The 18,274-nt window shown below is 45.2% G+C and overlaps 1 protein-coding gene across 1 annotated transcript in view; it reads left to right on the top strand.

The window, feature by feature from the left end:
- Positions 1 to 18,274, top strand: part of IFT172 (intraflagellar transport 172) — a 1,181,874-nt gene that overhangs the window by 248,912 nt on the left and 914,688 nt on the right. The window contains exon 11 of the mRNA XM_086928171.1: positions 13,584 to 13,745. Coding sequence (XP_086784297.1) covers positions 13,584 to 13,745 — 162 coding nt within the window. The remainder of the gene's footprint in view (positions 1 to 13,583; positions 13,746 to 18,274) is intronic.

Below are 18,274 nucleotides of genomic sequence, written 5' to 3'. Positions count from 1 at the left end.
TAGCTTGAGCCAAGGCTATCTCTTCCCTCTCTATCTGGAGCTGGACAGCCCTCATCCTGGCCCTATGCTCTTTCCTCTGGGGGGAAGTCATTCCCCTTTGAGATTCTCTTGAGACACTAGAAACATGAGTCTCCTGATGAAGATCTCCTCCTTCTGTTGCCTGGGAGAATTAAGTTATGGGATCTGGGGAGGTGCTGGCCCTCTCCATTCCCATGTAGGTCCAGATTGGTCTGGTTAAGCCTGCCAATCTGTACCTGGGTCACCCTCTGATCCTGATCTTCAGGCTCCTCTATCTCTGAGCCATCCTCTTCCTCTTCCTCCTCCTCTTCTTCTTCTGGAAGATCCTCATTCTCAGGGGAGTTCACCTCCTCACCTGAATCTAAGGGAGCCTGACTCACCTTATCTAAGTCATCTTTTTCCAGGATGGCTATCAGGGAAGGAATGGTAGAGCCTCTGCCCTTCTTTAGCCCTCTTGCAGTGCACAAGACACCCACGTCTTTGTGGCTAAGGTTGTCATATCTGGAAGTTGCCTTGATGGGGTCAACTATCACAGGGGCAGAGCCTGAAGCTCCTCCTGTGTCAGACATGGCTGCTAATGAGGTGTAAGTGGTGCACTTACCTACACTAAGTGTTTTCCTACTGTACCTTGCTAGTGAGTTGTAGTTATGGTGTGCTAATCCCTTTAATATACAACTACTAAGTTCAGTAGAACTTAATATGCTAAGCTTTTGATTTATATGTACCTAAGGTACTTGATGGGATCTTTCAATTTGATAAAAAGATTGCAATGGTAAAACAACAGCAAGCTCAAATCCGCACCGCTGCGCACCAATGTGAGAAGTTGGCCTGATATGTGATGTTTCCAATTCTGGAACCTCCTTGTATCAGTCCAAACAATCCCTTATGGTGTCTGGTTGTAAGTCAACCTTGTTAGACAAGCTATCCTAGGGGTAGCATGGACTAAGCAGCCTTAAAGGCCTAACTTAAGAGGTCGTGTTAAGCGAGCTGTTTTACCACATAAAATCCTGTAATACCAAAGGAAAGGACACCACACAAGTATATATTATAAAAATATATGTGTTTATTTCTAAAATAATCCCCAGTACTCTTTATGAGCAAAGGGGCACAAGCGTTAAATCAAAAGCACAGTATAACATACAAAGTTGCACAATTATGGATGAGGGCGGGTGGCCACTCAAACCATATATTAAAAAGTGGTATAAGCGATACCAATCGATCAGTGGTTAGGCCTAGGGCCTAGGGAATCACTGGGAGCAGTCTGGACTAGCAATGCTGAAGTCGGGAAAAGCCCGCGGGATTCGGGTGCAGCACGTAAAGTGCGGCTTTCACCAATGCAATGTCAATGGTGCGTAAAAGTTACAAAAATAGAGTTTAAAGATACTTCCGCTGAACCTAGAGGAACAAAACTTAAGACACAGACCCTAGAGGTGTGTACCAGTGTGGGAACACCGGCGTTGCAATGTTACCTCACCCACAGGAAGCGGGCGCATAGGGTCGAAGTGGCGTCTGGTTTTGACATGCAGGCTCTTGGTGCTTGGAGCTGAAGATGCTGCAGGCGATGGGAAGCAGAAGTGTCCGGTGTGATCCAAGGGTGGATCGAAGTCGAGAAGTATCAGAAAGCAGAGGGGACAGAGTCTGGGTCACTCAGCAGTGACCAGGGTGGAACCAGGACGGAACCAGGCAATGTCGGGCGCAATCAGATGGTTGTTGAGGAGCTTCTCTCCGCTGTCACGTGGGCTCTGGGGCATCTGCGACGTCCAGGAGCAGGTCACGATCTGTCCCACGCAGGCTCTCGCCGTCAGCGCCGTCGGCTTCAAGATTGGAGCAAACAACACTTGGCAAAAGCAATCCACGCGGAACTGGGAGATTGCTTCTCACTCGGACCAGGAGGGTCAGAGCGGGGCTCCTTTTCACAGGAGCAGGTGCAAATCTGGAGCAACCAGAAAAGCAAGTCGGTTTAAGGTTTTTGTCGGCACAGGGGCCACAAGCCAGCTGGCAAGTGACCGGGCCAATGCGTCGAGCCAACACAAGCAGAAGGGCCCCACGCAGCACTCGTCGAGTGTGGAGGGGTGAGCTTCGGTGCAAGAATAGCTCAGGGTTGGGGCTTCTCAAACCAATGTGTACAGCTTCGAGGGTCACCCGTGGGCTGCACGGTCAGCGTCTCGTGGCCTTTTCAAGATGGCGTGCCCCACGCTTCCGGCCGCCTCCATGGGTCTCGGCTCTGCAGGGACTGTGGATCGGGCTGGAGGAAGGCAGGCAAGCTTGATCTCGTCGATCTCTGTCGCTCGAGTTCCGGCGGGAACTGCAACAAAGCAAAGGTCGAGGTGCTGGATGGTGCCTGTTTGCACAGGGTGGTCACTCCTTGACCACAAGGGAGATTCTTCAGTCTTCTACGTTGAGTAGGATGTCGAAGGGTCCAGAGTTTTGTTTCTTATGTGTCAGGATAATCTGAGTTGCATTGGCACTGCTCCCACTCTTATTCGAATCTGGTGGGCTGGATTACCTGCTAGGTCCCCTCCTATGGGTGGGACCCAGGAAGGGGGTGGATACACCCCTTTCCTTTGATCCAGGCCGCGCTGGGACTGGGGCTGGTGTGCCCCAGAACCGGTTTGGCCGGAATATGCAAGGGACAGCCTTGTGCTCCCCAGGCAGTGTCTGGTTTCTTTCAAACCTCCCTGCTACAATCCACTATCTCCTGTCTGGGGTGGTGTAACACCGCCCTGCGACAGGAAACCCTTTGTCCAGGCCCCCATCTGCTGAGTTTCGGTCAGCAGCAGGAGGCCAGACCCGTGTCTGTGGCAGAGGCATCCATTTTGTGGATCTGAGGCTCTTTTAAAATCAACCACGTTTCAGTAAAGTAACATGTCTTCTCCCTCTAGAGGGGTAGAATGCTACCCCCGTCGCCAGAACTGGCGAGGGGGTAGTATTCCAATTCATATGACACCTTACACGACATGTTTTGATAAAGCCAAACCAAAGTTGCTATATAACCGCGAGGATTATAAGGCACTTAATAGTATATGGTATGGCATGGTATGGCATTATCCCACCAGCTGCAGACAGGCTCAGCTCATGCCAGAGCTCCATCTCACATTAAACCACGCACTCTGCCTCCAGGATTGATAAGGACTTCCATAGGAGTGACTCACAGGTTTGTATGTGTCCAGCGATAGGTTCAGATATAGGTATACTATATCTAAGCAAGGGGTGATTACACCCACTTGCCCCAGCTGAGTGATCAGCCAGTTGTGTCAATTTAAGAACCAGCCAGGGGTGGCAAAAGCTATGCTTCAGCCCCTGGTAGGCCTTGGTGGCACCTATGCCCTGAGCACCTATAGTGCATGGTACATGGGCTGACAAGGAGTCCATTTCCAATTGTGGTATGTACCTATAGCACATGTATTACAAATTTAGAGAGAGAACAGCAGGCTGAGGGTCTGATTAGCAGGCCCACAGCCTCAGTAAGTCGAAAACCAGTGAAGCAAAAAGCAAAAATTGGGGTGACCATAGGATAGCAGACCCTACTCTCCTACACCTGGTGAAAAGTTTGCAGAACTTGCGCAGTATGTATGTATGTATGTATGTATGTATGTATGTATGTATGTATGTATGTATGTATGTATGTATAGGCATTTATATAGCGCACTACTTACCCGGAGGGTCACAAGGCGCTTCGACCGCTGCGAAACCCTTCCTGGCTTCCCTGAGAGATGGTCCCTTAATGGGTATCTCCAGGGTGAGACCAGGCATCCCCGGCGGTCTGGTGGGGCCGTTAGTGAAGATGAGGCAAGCTAATGCCCAGAGTTGCCGAGTGTGATCGCTGATCAGAGTGGGCACCGAGGCGAGAGAATTATCGAGTCCGCTGACCCTGGTCCAGAAACCTGCCGCGCCGGGATTCGAACCCTGGTCCCGGGCCGTCCTCTGCTCTCGGGTCTGCCGCCTCTAACCAGTGAGCCACACTACTTCTGTAGAAGGCAGGCTGAGATAATGCACTTTTTTGAAGACACAATCACACCGTTTGGGACTTTTTGCAGCAATTGTTTGAGAACCTTCCTAGGGACAGACTGACTAATTTCAGGTAATCGTCCTTAAAAGCTTGAAGCTCTTTAAGCAGGTAATAAGTGGAACAGCAGATTCAGCAGTATGCTTTGCAAATGCAACCCAAATAAACACAGCATACTGGTTTCCTTATAACAATCATGTCAGCATGCATGGTTAGGGAGTTTCAAGCCCCTGTGCAGCCTTGAAGCCAACCCAGTATTCCATAAGTATAAAGTGGTTATGAAAGCACATGCAGTTTGAAGTCCAGTCCCACCTTTTCAAGTTGGGATTGGACTTTAATAATGTAAGTAAGCAGAAATGTATAAAGCGTTCGATTGCCAAGGCATCTTGGCACTAGAATAGCAGAGATAGGAAAAGGCCAGGAATTGCGAACGTTACTGGGTGGGAAAAAGCCAGTTTTCAATAAGGTCCGGAAATGTGCAGGGCCGGTAAAGATCTAATATTAAGTGGCAGCTTATTCCATGGTTTTGGAGCTAGATAAGAGAGGCTTCTGCCACCCCATTTTGCTTTCTTGATTCTTGGGATCCTAACCAGTGCTTGCTTTGCTGATCTCAGGGAGCGTCCCGAAGGGTACTATTGGAATAATTTACAATATTCTGTGGGTCCTCCATGTAAGGTTTAATGAATCAAGCATAATGCCTTAAATTCAATCCGCTCCTTGACTGGGAGCCAATGAAGTTTTCTGATGGTCCTCGATATATGACTATATTTAGGGAGATTCAGTAGGGTCCAAACAGCCGTGTTCTGTAGGGATTTCAATTTGTTCAATTGTCTCTTATCCAACCCAAGATAAAGAGCATTGCAATAATCAATCCGAGACAGAACGAGTGCTATCATAACTATTTTTCGCAGCTCCTTCAGGAGAAACAGTAACATTTTCTGTAAAATCCTTAGAGTGAGATAGCAAGTAGAAGTAACCTGGTTTATCGGCCCCATAAAGCTAAGCTGGGTGTCAAACACCACGTCCAGGTTTCTCATTTTGCTTCTCAAGGCCACCAGTCAGAATTCCAAATGGGAGGGCCAGAGCCAAATTCCATGACCTCTGTCTTCTGAGTGCTCAATTTTAGATAGTTGAGGTGCATCCATTGAACATATGAATCATACAATTGTGAAACCTGGCTGAGGGCAAACTTTCTGAGGAAGATATGGAGATTATGACTTGTGTGTCATCAGCATATGACACAAGCGAAAAGCCATGGTGCTTAACCAGTAGAGGCAATGGAGTCACATAAATATTGAAAAATGTGGGTGAAAGTGCCGAGCCCTGAGGGAGTCAGCAAGAAGATGGAATTTGTCTGACTTAAGGTTATCCCAGCAGACCCTATGTTCTATTCCTGTCAGGAAGGAGATGAGGAGGGCCAGTGCGGAGCCTGGATCCCTATTGCCCTCAACTGCTGTGTGAAAATGGAGTGACTCGCCGCATCAAACGCAGTGGACCGATCCAACTGGATGAGGACCGCCATGCCACCTCTATCAATTTGCCATCTGAGTTCCTCCGTGGCAATGACTAATGTGAACTCAGTTTAATGGTCGGCTCGAAAGCCATGTTGAGTTCTGTCAAGTAGGTTCTCTTCCAGGGGATCCTCATCAAAGTCATAAGCATTAGAATATTCCCGCCCATGCGCAGGACCCCGGAAACACTATATTATATGTGCCCCATATATATATATATATATATATATATATATATATATATACAAGCAATAGCAGCCAAATCACATTAGAGCTGAAATATGCTGTGAAGAATTTCCACCATACATGTATAATAAGCATTAGAAACATGAGAAACAACACCAAAGATTGTTTAGAAACTGTTTTAATGCTCAGAAAGCAGTAGAAATTCTCATAAGTCACTGGAAGCATAGGAAGCTCCCAGGCTGCATTGCAAACACACAGTCTAAAAAGACTGAAAAGCTAACCTGTAGCTGAATAGCAATAAACTGACACCGTGCCTTTAAGGCACTCATGACCCCCTGTATCCCATCATGCCCCAGGGGTGACAGTTAGGTCAGTTGTTCTTTCCGGCTCCTTCAGAGAAGGACCCTGGTTACACAGCTCCACTATTTTTCTGGTTTTTGACAGAAAAATACTTCATTTTTGACAACTTTTACTCTTACTTCGACATTTAACAACTAGTCAAGTAAGATACTGCTTTTTTTCAGTCAGTTTAGTGAACATTTTCTTCTGAGAATGCCTTCACTCTTTGACAAATGTCCTTCTTGTGGCAACAAGAAGGCAAAATCAGACAACCACGACGTCTGCATCATATGTCTGCCTGAAGATCATGATCCAGGCACCTGTCCACATTGTGAGCACCTGTCAGGAAGAACTCTCAAAGACAGGGAGAGGATTTGCATTTATGGCCTGGCTCACAGGGCTTCAAGAGGAAGATCACCGGTGAAGAAGGGCTCCAAGAAGGTTCATACATCTTCTAAAAAGAAGTCTTCATACCCTTCAACTTCAGCGTCGGGCTCGGCGCTGAGAGAAGAACCACAGGTGGAGTTTTCCTCTTCAAAACTACCATCGACGGCGGGCTCGCCGTCGAAGAGAAGACCAGGTACGTCGACGACGTCGAAAGATCCAGCTCCGTCGTCGAAATCCCCTCCGCCGACGTCAACCGGGGGACGATCGGCGTCGAGGAAGGCGACTCCGCCGCCGTCAACCAGGCGACGACCGGCTTCGAGGGAGGTCACTCCGCCGTCGTCAACCAGGCGACGACCGGCGTCGAGAAGTGTGACTCCTCCGCCGTCGTCCAAGAAGCGGCGCTCGGCGTCGAGGATCAAGACCCCTCCGCCGTCGACAGTGGCTCGTCGATCGGCGTCGAGGACGCAGTCTCCGTCAGTGCAGCGTCAGCGCTCGGCGTCGAGGGTGCCCAATACCCCTCCGCCGTCGTCGAACAGGCACTCGACGTCGAGACAGAGAACTCCGTCGACGGCCGACCATCGCCGTTCGACGTCGAGGCAGAGAGCTCCGTCGTCGACTGGACATCGCCGTTTGACGTCGAGAGTAAAGTCTCCGTCGACGACAGGACATCGTCGTTCGACGTCGAGACAGAGGGATCAGTCGACGGCCGGTCATTGCCGTTCGACGTCGAGACAGAGGACTCCGTCGACGGCTACTCATCGCCGCGCGACGTCGAGAGACTACAGACACTCTCATGGACATTCGAGGTCGAGATTGTTTGATCCTCCGACTCCTCGAAGGCGTTCGACGGCGAGAGAAGAACGCTCGACGTCGAGGCATTCAGATGCAATCATGGTGACGGAGTCTGCTTCTCATCATTCATCTTTTCGGTCCTCTGGCTCCTCAACTGAACCTTCAAGGTCCAGAAGCCCTGTACACAGATCTCCTGAGCGTCGACCAGATCCGTCGGCCGAGCGAATCAGGTTGTCACCTAGATGGTACAAATCTTTGGACCATTTGCGAGATTCTGAGGCTACCAAGCGTATGCAGGAATATGTCAGCCCACACCACAGATCTCCTCTTCAGGATCTGGTGGAGGAGATGGACAGGCGTAGTCCTCCCAGGCGCAAATCCCCTGTGAGACCACCCACCAAATCGCCCAGAAGATCCCGATCTCCTAGAAGGGAACCTCGAATGGAAGGTCGGATCATGTCTCGCTCTCCTAGGTGCAAATCACCCGTGAGATCACCAGCCAGATCTCCCAGAAGATCCCGATCTCCTAGAAAGGAACCTCGAACAGAAGAGCGGATCAGATCTCGCTCTCCTAGACGGGAGGAGCGTTCAAAAAGATCACGGGAGCGGATACACAGTGCTCACCGTAGACGTCGACGTACTCCGTCTACTTCCTCTACCTCTTCTACCAGATCGTCCAAGAGGGACTACTCCCCTAGGTTGACGGACAGTCCTGCGTCCAGGTCCTCCCCAGTGGATGACATTGGCACGTATCTGGATGTACTGCAAAGAGGAGCACTTAAACTGAACATCGAGATGTCTGTCCCTCAAGTAACAACGACAGTCATTTTTGAAACTTTACATAAGAAAGCCATCTCCCGGCCTCTGCTGCCTTTAGTCCCGGGGATTATGGATCCTGTCAAGGAGGTTTTCCTAACCCCAGCAGCAATCTGAGCGGTACCAGCCCGCATTCAGAAGAAGTACAAACCGGCGGCTTCTGACCCGGTGTTTGTAAAATCTGACCCTCCAGCAGACTCTGTGATTGTGGCAGCGGCGAGGAAAACACATGCGGTTGCTGGTTCCTCTTCAGTCCCGCCAGATAAGGACAGCAAAACTCAAGACTCCTGGGGTCGAAAGGTTTGCAACTCAGCTGCTTCCACTCTTAAGGTTGCTAGTGCAGCTGCGCTTCTGGGTCGATATGACAGAGCCTTATGGGACTCGATGGAAAGATTCAAAGCCAAGCTGCCAAAAGAGGACCAGCAGGACTTTGAAAAGACTGTTACAGAGGGGTGTCTGGTGGCGAATCAGATGATAAGCACGGCTGCGGATGGGGCAGTGCTTTCGGCTCATTCCTATTCCCATGGAGTTTGCGCCAGAAGATCGGCCTGGTTGCGCCTTACAGGTCTGAAACCGGATGCTCAGCATTGGATTCTAAATCTTCCCTTTTCGGGTTCCGCTCTCTTCGGAGAACATGCGGACGAAGAGATGACCCGAATGAAGACTGAACTGGATACGGTGAAGGCGGTGGGCTTGGAGAAGAAAAAAGAATTCAAACGCCGCTTCAAGACCAACAGGGGGAGAGGGGCTCAACAGAGGGTTTAAACCCCTCAATGGTCCCAGAATAAAACTAAAGGGACACCCCAGTTTCGAGGCAAGCCCAGTAGAGGTAGAGGAGGTCACCAACAGTCCTCCAACACCACAAGAGGAGGAAAGGCCTGAACAGAGGCTTCCTCTGGCGCCGTTGCCCACTCCAGTGGGTGGAAGTGCTTCGCAACACCTGGCAGAGTGGGTCAGCATCACAAGAGATCAGTGGGTGCTGAATATACTGCGCAATGGATACAGGATACGTTTCTGTGCTCTTCCGAAGAGCATCCCTCCAAAGAGCTCTTGCCCTCACCAGCTAAGCTTGCTACGACGAGAGGTGAAAATCCTACTGCAAAAAAGAGCGATAGAGGAGGTTCCTCCCGCTCTAAGAGGAAAGGGAGTTTACTCCAGATACTTTCTTGTCCCCAAAAAAGATCAGGAGGACAAGTTCAGACCAATACTCTATCTGCGACTATTAAACAAAGTCATCGTCAAGGAAAAGTTCCGCATGTTAGCGCTTCACCAAATATGCCCACATCTTCAAGCCGGAGATTGGATGTGTTCGGTGGATCTGCAAGATGCGTACTTTCACATCCTGATTGCGCAACAACATCGCAAGTACCTGAGGTTTGTCGTAGGGAACAAACACTACCAGTACAAGGTGTTACCCTTCGGTCTCAAGTCCGCACCACGAGTCTTCACCAAATGCATGGCAGTGGTGGCGGCTTTTCTTCACAAGAAGGGTCTCTTAATTTACCCATACCTGGACGACTGGCTCCTAAAAGGTCCATCTCCGGTACAAGTAACGCACGATCTGCAGCTGTGCCTGCACCAGCTACACAGACTCGGCCTCCATGTGAACCTGGAGAAGTCAGTCCAGCGGCCTACACAGTCCATCCACTACCTAGGCTCCTTTCTTAACACAAGCTTGGGAAAAGCGTTTCCTTCGGAGGAGAGACTTTTTTCCACGAGTCAGAAATGTGGGATTCTACTAGAGTCTCGGCTTCCGACAGCCCGACAAGTAGCATCTCTACTGGGGTCCATTTGGCTGCTATTGCTTGTTTTTATATATATATTATTTATATATATTTATATTTATATATTTATATATATATATATATATATATATATATATATATATATATATATATATATATATATATACATATATATGTATATATATGTATATATATATGTGGGGCACATATAATATTGTGTTTCCGGGATCCCGCGCATGGGCGGGAATATTCTAATGCTTATGACTTTGATGAGGATACCCCTGGAAGAGAACTAGGATTACAGGTAAGTAACTAATCCTTATTGGAGTCCAAGTAGTTGTTTAATTCTTTATTTAGGGCTTTCTCCAAAACCTTTGCCACCAAACGCAGGCACGGAATGGGACGGTAGCTAGTAACATCACAGGGGTGCAGGTTGGGTTTCTTTAGGATCGGTCTGATATAGGCCTTCTTCCTAGACAATGGAAAGTCCCCGGACTTTATGCCAGTATTTAATAGAGGGGCAAGAGTCTGACAATGAATAGTGTCTGGGGGACATGGATCTTCTGGGGAGCCTGACTTAATGGTCAGTAAAAGGTCATTTACTGAGTCAACGGTAATTGGTGAGAAACTGGACAAATGGTTAGTAATTGCCGACCCTTCTCCAGTCCAAGCAGAGATGATGTTTGGGGGCAGGGCCTGTCCCCTCTAATTCCCTATAAATAGATTGAATTTTGGTTTGAAAAAAAAAACGCCATTTTATCACAAGGTCTGATCAAGGCTAAACTGATTTCCCTGTTGGAGTTTGGATAGTAGAGAAACCTTCTTAAAGAGCTCTGTAGATGTAGATGCGTTCTACGCGTCTACATTTGGATTTGAGAATTTTTAACTCTGCAGAGTACCAGGGTGAGCTAGGTTTATACCTACTTTGGTTGATCAATTTTATGGGAGCCACTTGATCAATAGTGGATCTAATCCAATAGTCATTGCTGGTTGCATCCCGGTTAGAATCACCTATAAGCAGTGGTACGTCGTTACCTAGCAGATTTTTTTAGGGTGTCAGAATTGATGCTCCGCCAGTAGCGAGTAGTAGTTGGTGGTAGGCGCTTTAGCAGGGATGGAATCTGAAAGGCAGATAAACTAAAGAATATTGCCCTATGGTCTGTACATGTAAGTGGCAAGATCTTATCAACTTCAATAGTGGCAAGATTGGTGAAGATGCCATCCAGAGTGTGGAGCGCTTTGTGTGGGGCCTTCACCTATCTGGGACAGGCCAAAGCCTTCCAAATTATCGAGTAGTGTCCTGGTCGAGAGATTTGTAAAAAGCTCTAAATTAAAATTAAAATCACCTAAAATAGTGAAAGAGGAAGTGTTTAAACAGGACTCCAGCAAAGAAAGTAAGTCTTGTATAAAAGGGGCTTTAGATCCAGGTGGTCTATAAAGGAGCAGACCCGGGAAGGAGAACCTGATTTTGATATTAAATGACATTGCATCAGTCCCAGAAAAAGGTGCTGAATCAAATGTAATCTTATATTCAGCGCTATATATGATTGCAATGCCTCCACCCAACTGTCTTGGTCTAGGCACGGCAGCCAGTAAGTAGCCAGGAGGCAGTGCTGCCACCCAGTCTGGCTCTGAGGTAGGAGTGGCCCATGTTTCCGTAAGGAACATCGAATTGGGATTGATTACCTGCAATAAACACTCCAGCTCCAATGTATGCTTAATGACTGATCTGGCATTGAGCAAAATGGCCTTAAGGGCACTGGATTTGGCGCATGAAATGTTATTGTATAAGAGGGTAGATGAAGATGTGGCGTGGCAATTATACCTAGCAATAGAATATTTGCACAATGGACATGTAATGTTTAGAGTATTCAAAACCCAGGTATGCAAAGTATGGTTCCCACACTTACCTTTATTAAGAGCATAGTTCATTTAAATCCCTACCTTCTTTCAATATCTTTCCTCTTCGGCAGAAAGGTCTTTATGCACATTAGATGTTAGGTGAGTGACATTTTTTACCTTGAAGAAATAAGAAGTTGTTTGTGATTCACTGATGTGATTGTACAGGTTTACCCACTTCAGAACAGTTTATTTGTAGATGGATTGCCTCCTGTATCTTGCTTTGTTATAGAAAAGCTGATGAATCCTAAGTGGATAGTCCCAAAGATCAATCTACAAGAGGTAAAGCTGCAACTGCTGCTTTATTAAAAAATGTCACAAAGCAAAGAAATCAGCGTCCGCCCTCACATCACTCAACACTGTTGTCTCAAGACTAGTGCTGATGCATATTTGGGCCAGGCCTTTTAGAGACATTTATAGAGCATAACTCTTTCTCTTTTCTTCAATTGCATTATCAAGGAATGAGCTTGCTACCTTATTCAGTGCTTATGATTTTTAGTTGAGCTCCCCTGAAGGAGACAGAAACAGTTTTATCTATGGTACTGGTTCTTTATCAGGGGGAGCTCAATTAAAACAATAAGCAACCATCGTCCCTCCAGTGAAAATAAAGGGAGCTTGATTGCTCTTCTTACAAGAGCCTAAGTTGCTGCACAAAAAGACATGGAGTAAGTAAATGCCACTACCAAGGGATTATGAGATCGTTGGGTATGCTTCCTTGAGGCAAAAGTGTCCGTTTTTCTCTCCCTGTAGGTTGCAACCTATTTATCTATCTCCATGCACTGTGTTTCTTTATTTTTTTCTTTAAAAAGGTGTTGTTACAGTGACTTTTTCGAAGAACATTTGGCTTTTATTTTAAAAGAAAATAAGAAAAATGTGGATAATGTAGGTTACAAATAAGTAAGTCTGGACAGTGAAATCCCTTCTGCTTGCAGAGTTTTCGCATTCCGCAGAGCTCACAAAGTTCCGAAAAACTCCGCTCTTAACGTCAAGTTGGCAAGCAAGCAAAAATCCATCGCCCGTGAGGTTTTTCCTCGTTCGCAATCGTCAACATAAAGTTGGCAAGCTCAAGTTGGCGAGCTCGAGCATGGAAAATTAACCTCCTGGCAAAATTTCTCAACGCAGGGGGTCAGATTTACACTGCGAGTGGTCACGCGGGCTTGCAATTGCTTTGTAGAGAAACCGTCCGTTCGCGCTGAGAAAGCTGCTGCTCAATTAAAAATCTACTCAGGCAGCAGAAAGGATGCAGTGCCCGCTTGTGCTGTGCATGGTGCCGTTCGCAATGATTGCCTATTGCAGACAAGCACCTGGAACTGAAAATCACTGTAATAGGCATTTATCTAAAGCACTCAGTTATTTTTGCACTTTGCTGAGTTCTGCTTAGCCAAACTCCGCAAACTCCGCCCAGGCTGACAAATAAGCTGCCAAATTTTTATTTTGAAAAGTTTTTATTTTAAAGAAAATTTTTATTTTATATATTTTTTTTTAAAGTGTTCTGGGGGATCCTGTGCAAGGGCAGAACTGCTCAACTACTTTGATTTCCCCCGAAGGAGAATTAGGGTTACAGGAAATTACATTTTCCAATTTTTCCACACCTTCCTATTGCCATTATAGTAAAAATATTGATGGAGGCTGGAAATGCCTCTTCTGATGGGAGTCTGCTCCACAACTCGTATTGGCTGTTTATTATATGACTTATTGTTGCCTCCTCAGTAATTATTGTAGAGCTTCAACTGCTCTAGTCTCTGTTTCTGTACCAATCTTTGGTACCCGCTGGGAACCAGCTGTGTAGTCTTCCCTACCCCTCTGATGCACACTACTTGCTTTTATGCTTTTGACTACGTCGTGGTATGCTCCAGTCTTTCAACGCTTTTCCTTCTTCTTCAGGTGATTGTGAAAAACTTGTCAACTGGGACTCGAGTAGTTCTGAAGTCCCACTATGGCTATGAAATTGATGAGGTGAAGATCCTAGGGAAGGAGAGGTATCTGGTGGCCCACACCTCCGACACTCTTCTACTGGGAGATCTTGCATCTAACAAGCTCAGTGAGGTAATGTATGTGTGTGTGGATGTATTTAAATATTTGTACAGTTGATTAGAGCATCTACCAGATGGATAAAAGGGAATCATTGTAGTAACAAAGGTTTAAAATCGTAAAAATAAAATGGTTAAACGTCTAGCATTCCCAAACAATTTTCCAAGTAAACGCAAGCAAAGGCTAAACATCAGAACATGTAGTAAATGTAGCCAGTGCTTTTAAGCCGTTATTGGAATGAGGTTTGTGCATCTGCCCGTTACACAAAATACATATAATATGTTTGTCTGCACTCAACACACCATTGTAAATATGGCAAATATTTATGCCTATATCTTACAGTATTCTTTCATTTCTTCAAACAAAATCACACTATTATTTTGTTAGACTTATTAAAAAGTTGAAAATCAAACACTTGTAAAATGTAAAACAGCTGTTGAAATAATAAAAAAATAAGAAAGTGTTTATTAAGAATGCATAGATATTTTATTTCAATAGAATTATGCAAAATGTTGCAGTTTACACTGAGGTTATTCTTGATTCATAACTTATGAAGTGCAGTCTGTTTTTCTGAATCAAGCTGTCTAATCGAAGTGAAGTCTCTACCAGAGGTTTTGGGCCTGACTTGTAAAGTACCAATGCTTGCGGGGTGCAGATTTGCACTTATGAGTAAGTGGCACATTTTTTGCTAAGTATTGAACATTTCTATGAGCAATCTGTGCAACATCTGCATTGCACAAAATAATAACTTAATAGCTATGATTTTAATATGATCACATTTTTAGCAAAGGCAATGTGCTCATTACCAAGATGCCATAGTTTCCCCAGCATTGTATCTTTCTTACGTTCACATGCTTGACTCCCCATCATCTTGGTGGAAGTTCCATGGTAATAGCAATAAAGCAACTCTAATACATAAGAATCACTTAGATAACAATAGATATTGCTAGCCAATTCACATTGTTTTATTGCATCCAAACCTCCGATTTCTTACAGCACGTTGTGTGTTGGGGAGTCTCCCTGAGCTCTGCTCAGTCACAGTGCTTCTGCTGTCAACTTGTGACCTGTAAACTCTTTACTTTACTCCTTGTCCTTCAAGCAACACTTGAGGTACAGTCTTCTGGGATTATTTCCCTATTTTCCAACGTGTCTGAGGAATCTAAAAAAGGCAATTCAGACCTTGTAAATCCTGTGGGAAGCAAATGCTTTTCTCTCAGGGCCCCCACAGGAGTTTCTTTAGTGTCTGTACCATCAGCATAAGCCTAAAGAGTGTAAGCGTTGTCGCACGTTTTCTGCCAAGAACTTAAAGGACTGGGAGGCTAGTCACCTTCTTTGACTCCAGAAGGAGAAGGCACAGACTGACTCTGAGATTGAGGAAAGGGAAGCCAAAGATGAGAAAGTCTCTTCCTTATCAGAAAGAGACTCTAAATAGGTAAAACCACTTAGCTAGGATACCAGTGCTGAAAGGCCTTCAAGTAAGGAGTCTGCTGAGCACTTACCCTCTCACAGATTTACTCCGGATTCATCTTCAACTTCTTTGGTTCCTGTCACACCATTTAAGGAACCTGTTCCGTCATCAAAAGCTATCCTGTTAACAGTGGAATTGACAATGGGCAAGGTGACGGGGCACGCATTCTCTTCAGTGCCTGTGAGGACGGCAGTGTCAACAACTTCGACTACCAGCAGGACGATGACGACATCTTCATTGTTGATCAAGACACTGACAACTTCATCATCGTCAGCGTGATCTTTGAATGCAAAAATATCTACAGCAGCAATGTCGACACCCTCAACATTTTCTAAGAAGACTCCGTTGACGAAGATTTCATCTGTGCAAGCCTCTTTGATGGCCTCGTCAATGACTGTAGCTGAAGCCATAACCATTTCAGATGAGAGCATTCCACCAACTATTCAGCAAGACATTTCCAAAGTGTCTCCATTTCCTCCAGTAAGCCTTCTGGAGATGTAGGAGTCTGGGGATGAGAGTCTATTTGGCACCGCTTACAGCCAAGCCCAACTTAATGTTAAGTGTTAGGACACTGATGATGAGGGAGCTGATCAATACACAAAAAAGTTGATGGCCCCACACTTAACTTCTTATCTCCAAAGCTAACAGAAACCAACAAATCCTAGTCTTATGTTTGTTGGGTTTATTTATTTTTACCCTTTTGAATTCATAATTTCATTTTTCGGTTTAAATTTTCCTGGATGAGAAAGAACACGGTACATTAAATACACATTTACACATATATACAAAACAATTTCACACATTACATATATACACATTAGATACAATCTTCATCTTTACTTCACTACTTTTTATCCACAAATAATTACTCTTTGTACGATAGTTATCAAGTAGTAGTAACTAAACAAAAACCACAATAATGAACAAAGTCTTGCTCAAAGAAAGGTCAATTGTGAAACCACGATTGAGGGAAACGTTTTCCAACATGCGAACGTCAAGTGGAAACATGAAGGTTTCTCTAACTGCATGACTCGAAATGTAGTGTATGCCATTGTGTGCCCCTGTCCCAAAATCTACGTCGGTATGACGAACCAACAAGTGAATGTACGAATGACTCAACACAGATCACGCCTTAAAAATAAGGTTTTGACTGCACCTTTGGTGCAACATTTCATTGAAAAAAATCATGGGGAACATGATTTTAAATGGTCTGTACTGTTCAGTTTGAATCAAACAAAATGCTCGACAGACATTGAGAAAGTTTTGTTGAAAAAGGAAGCGTATCTAATTTTAAAATTTAACAGTACCCAAACCGGCCTGAATTCACTGTCAGAAGTATCAAGACTCTAAGCCAAGTCCCAACCCCCAATCTGTAGTGCGATTAAAACAAACAGAACTCCATTGACCAGAATGCATCACAATGATTGACTATATGGGAGGGATCAAACATGGCCGCCGCGTAGACAGTTTGTTTGCATTTTTTCGCCGAGGTGCAGAGACTAATGGGTATGAGAGCGCTTCTCTAAGGAAAGCAGTAGGCGCGAGTGGCTTTATCATCTTAACTAACGAGGCTGCGATTTTACACAGGAGAGTTGAGACACAATGAAACGCCGGTGAAAATAGCGTGAAAAAGGAGACCGTGAACAGGAGCGGAAGGAAAACGCCTGGTGCGAATTAACGAAGGTACGTCGCATTTCGAAGGGTAGAGATAGAGACATGTCACAACTGTCATAGAAAACTAAGGGCCGATTGTGATTATTGTTTCAGATCGTGCCGAATAAAGGATCACATCACTAGGAGTCTTCACACACGCCCGTTAATTCAAGAGGTAGGATGAGTGGGATCTTTGGTTCCTAGGCACCTTTTGACTGGCTTATGATTGAGAGTGACAAGTGATTTTTTTCATTTGCACAATAGGAGATTCTTCCCTCTTCTAAAAGCAAAGTGGATTACGCTGCGTTAACATAAAAGGAAGTGGACCTGTGGGAACGTCCATGCAGGAAAACAGGTACATTCGACTAAAGAGGTGACATATATCGTTAGGGGAACATGTAGAAATAGAGAACTATAATAAATCCCGTTCTTCTATATCTTATAGACAACCAAAAACGACAGAGCCCTGATGAGAATCTGGCAATTGTTTACTCCGGATTCGAAACGCGTTGGCATAAACGAAGGACAAAATAATTACATTGATTGTGAATTTGACTAAAACTATAGCTTGAAGTCTTATTTGACCTTTCTTTTAGCAAGACTTTGTTCATTATTTTGGTTTTTGTTTAGTTACTACTACTTGATAACTATCGTACAAAGAGTAATTATTTGTGGATAAAAAGTAGTGAAGTATAGATGAAGATTGTATCTAATGTGTATATATATAATGTGTGAAATTGTTTTGTATATATGTGTAAATGTGTATTTAATGTACAGTGTTCTTTCTCATCCATGAAAATTGAAAATCCGAAAAATGAAAGTATGAATTCAAAAGGGTAAAAATAAATATACCCAACAAACATAAGACTAGGATTTGTTTGTTTCTCTTAGCTTTGGAGATAAGAAGTTAAGTGTGGGGCCAGCAACTTTTTTGTGTTTTGAATTATTTGGTCCAGCTGCCCCCACGTCCCAGAACCTCACTCCGTGGTGTTACAAAGAGGGAGCTGATCAAGACACTTCAAAATAACTTGTTGAATTTTCCTTCCGTGAAAGGCATCCACAGCCCACCCAAAGATATGACACCTTACAGGAGCATTGTTCTTATGATGAACTGGAAGATGAGCAACAGTATGGTTAAGGGGACATAGTTGCAATCCCCATTTCTCTGGTAGCAGATCTGTGCCTTATCTTAAATCATTATTACAAACAGTTTCCAGAGGCAAATGTGCCGGCACAACAAACCTTAACCCTTTTGGAAGCTCCAGAGTTAGTTTCCCCTCCAAATAGCCCTCCTTGTACATAACAACAGGAAGGACGTCTGATTCATACTATCACAATAACAGACACTTTTGTTGATAGTGATGGGGGCCAACAACCAGAGGACTGTGAGATTCCTTCGGTTGATGATGATGCCCTATCAAAA

This window comes from Lissotriton vulgaris, chromosome 6, assembly GCF_964263255.1.
Source record: "Lissotriton vulgaris chromosome 6, aLisVul1.2, whole genome shotgun sequence".
NCBI lineage: Eukaryota > Metazoa > Chordata > Amphibia > Caudata > Salamandridae > Lissotriton > Lissotriton vulgaris.
The sequence above is the reverse complement of the archived record's forward strand: the minus strand, read 5'-3'. Positions and strand labels throughout refer to the sequence as shown.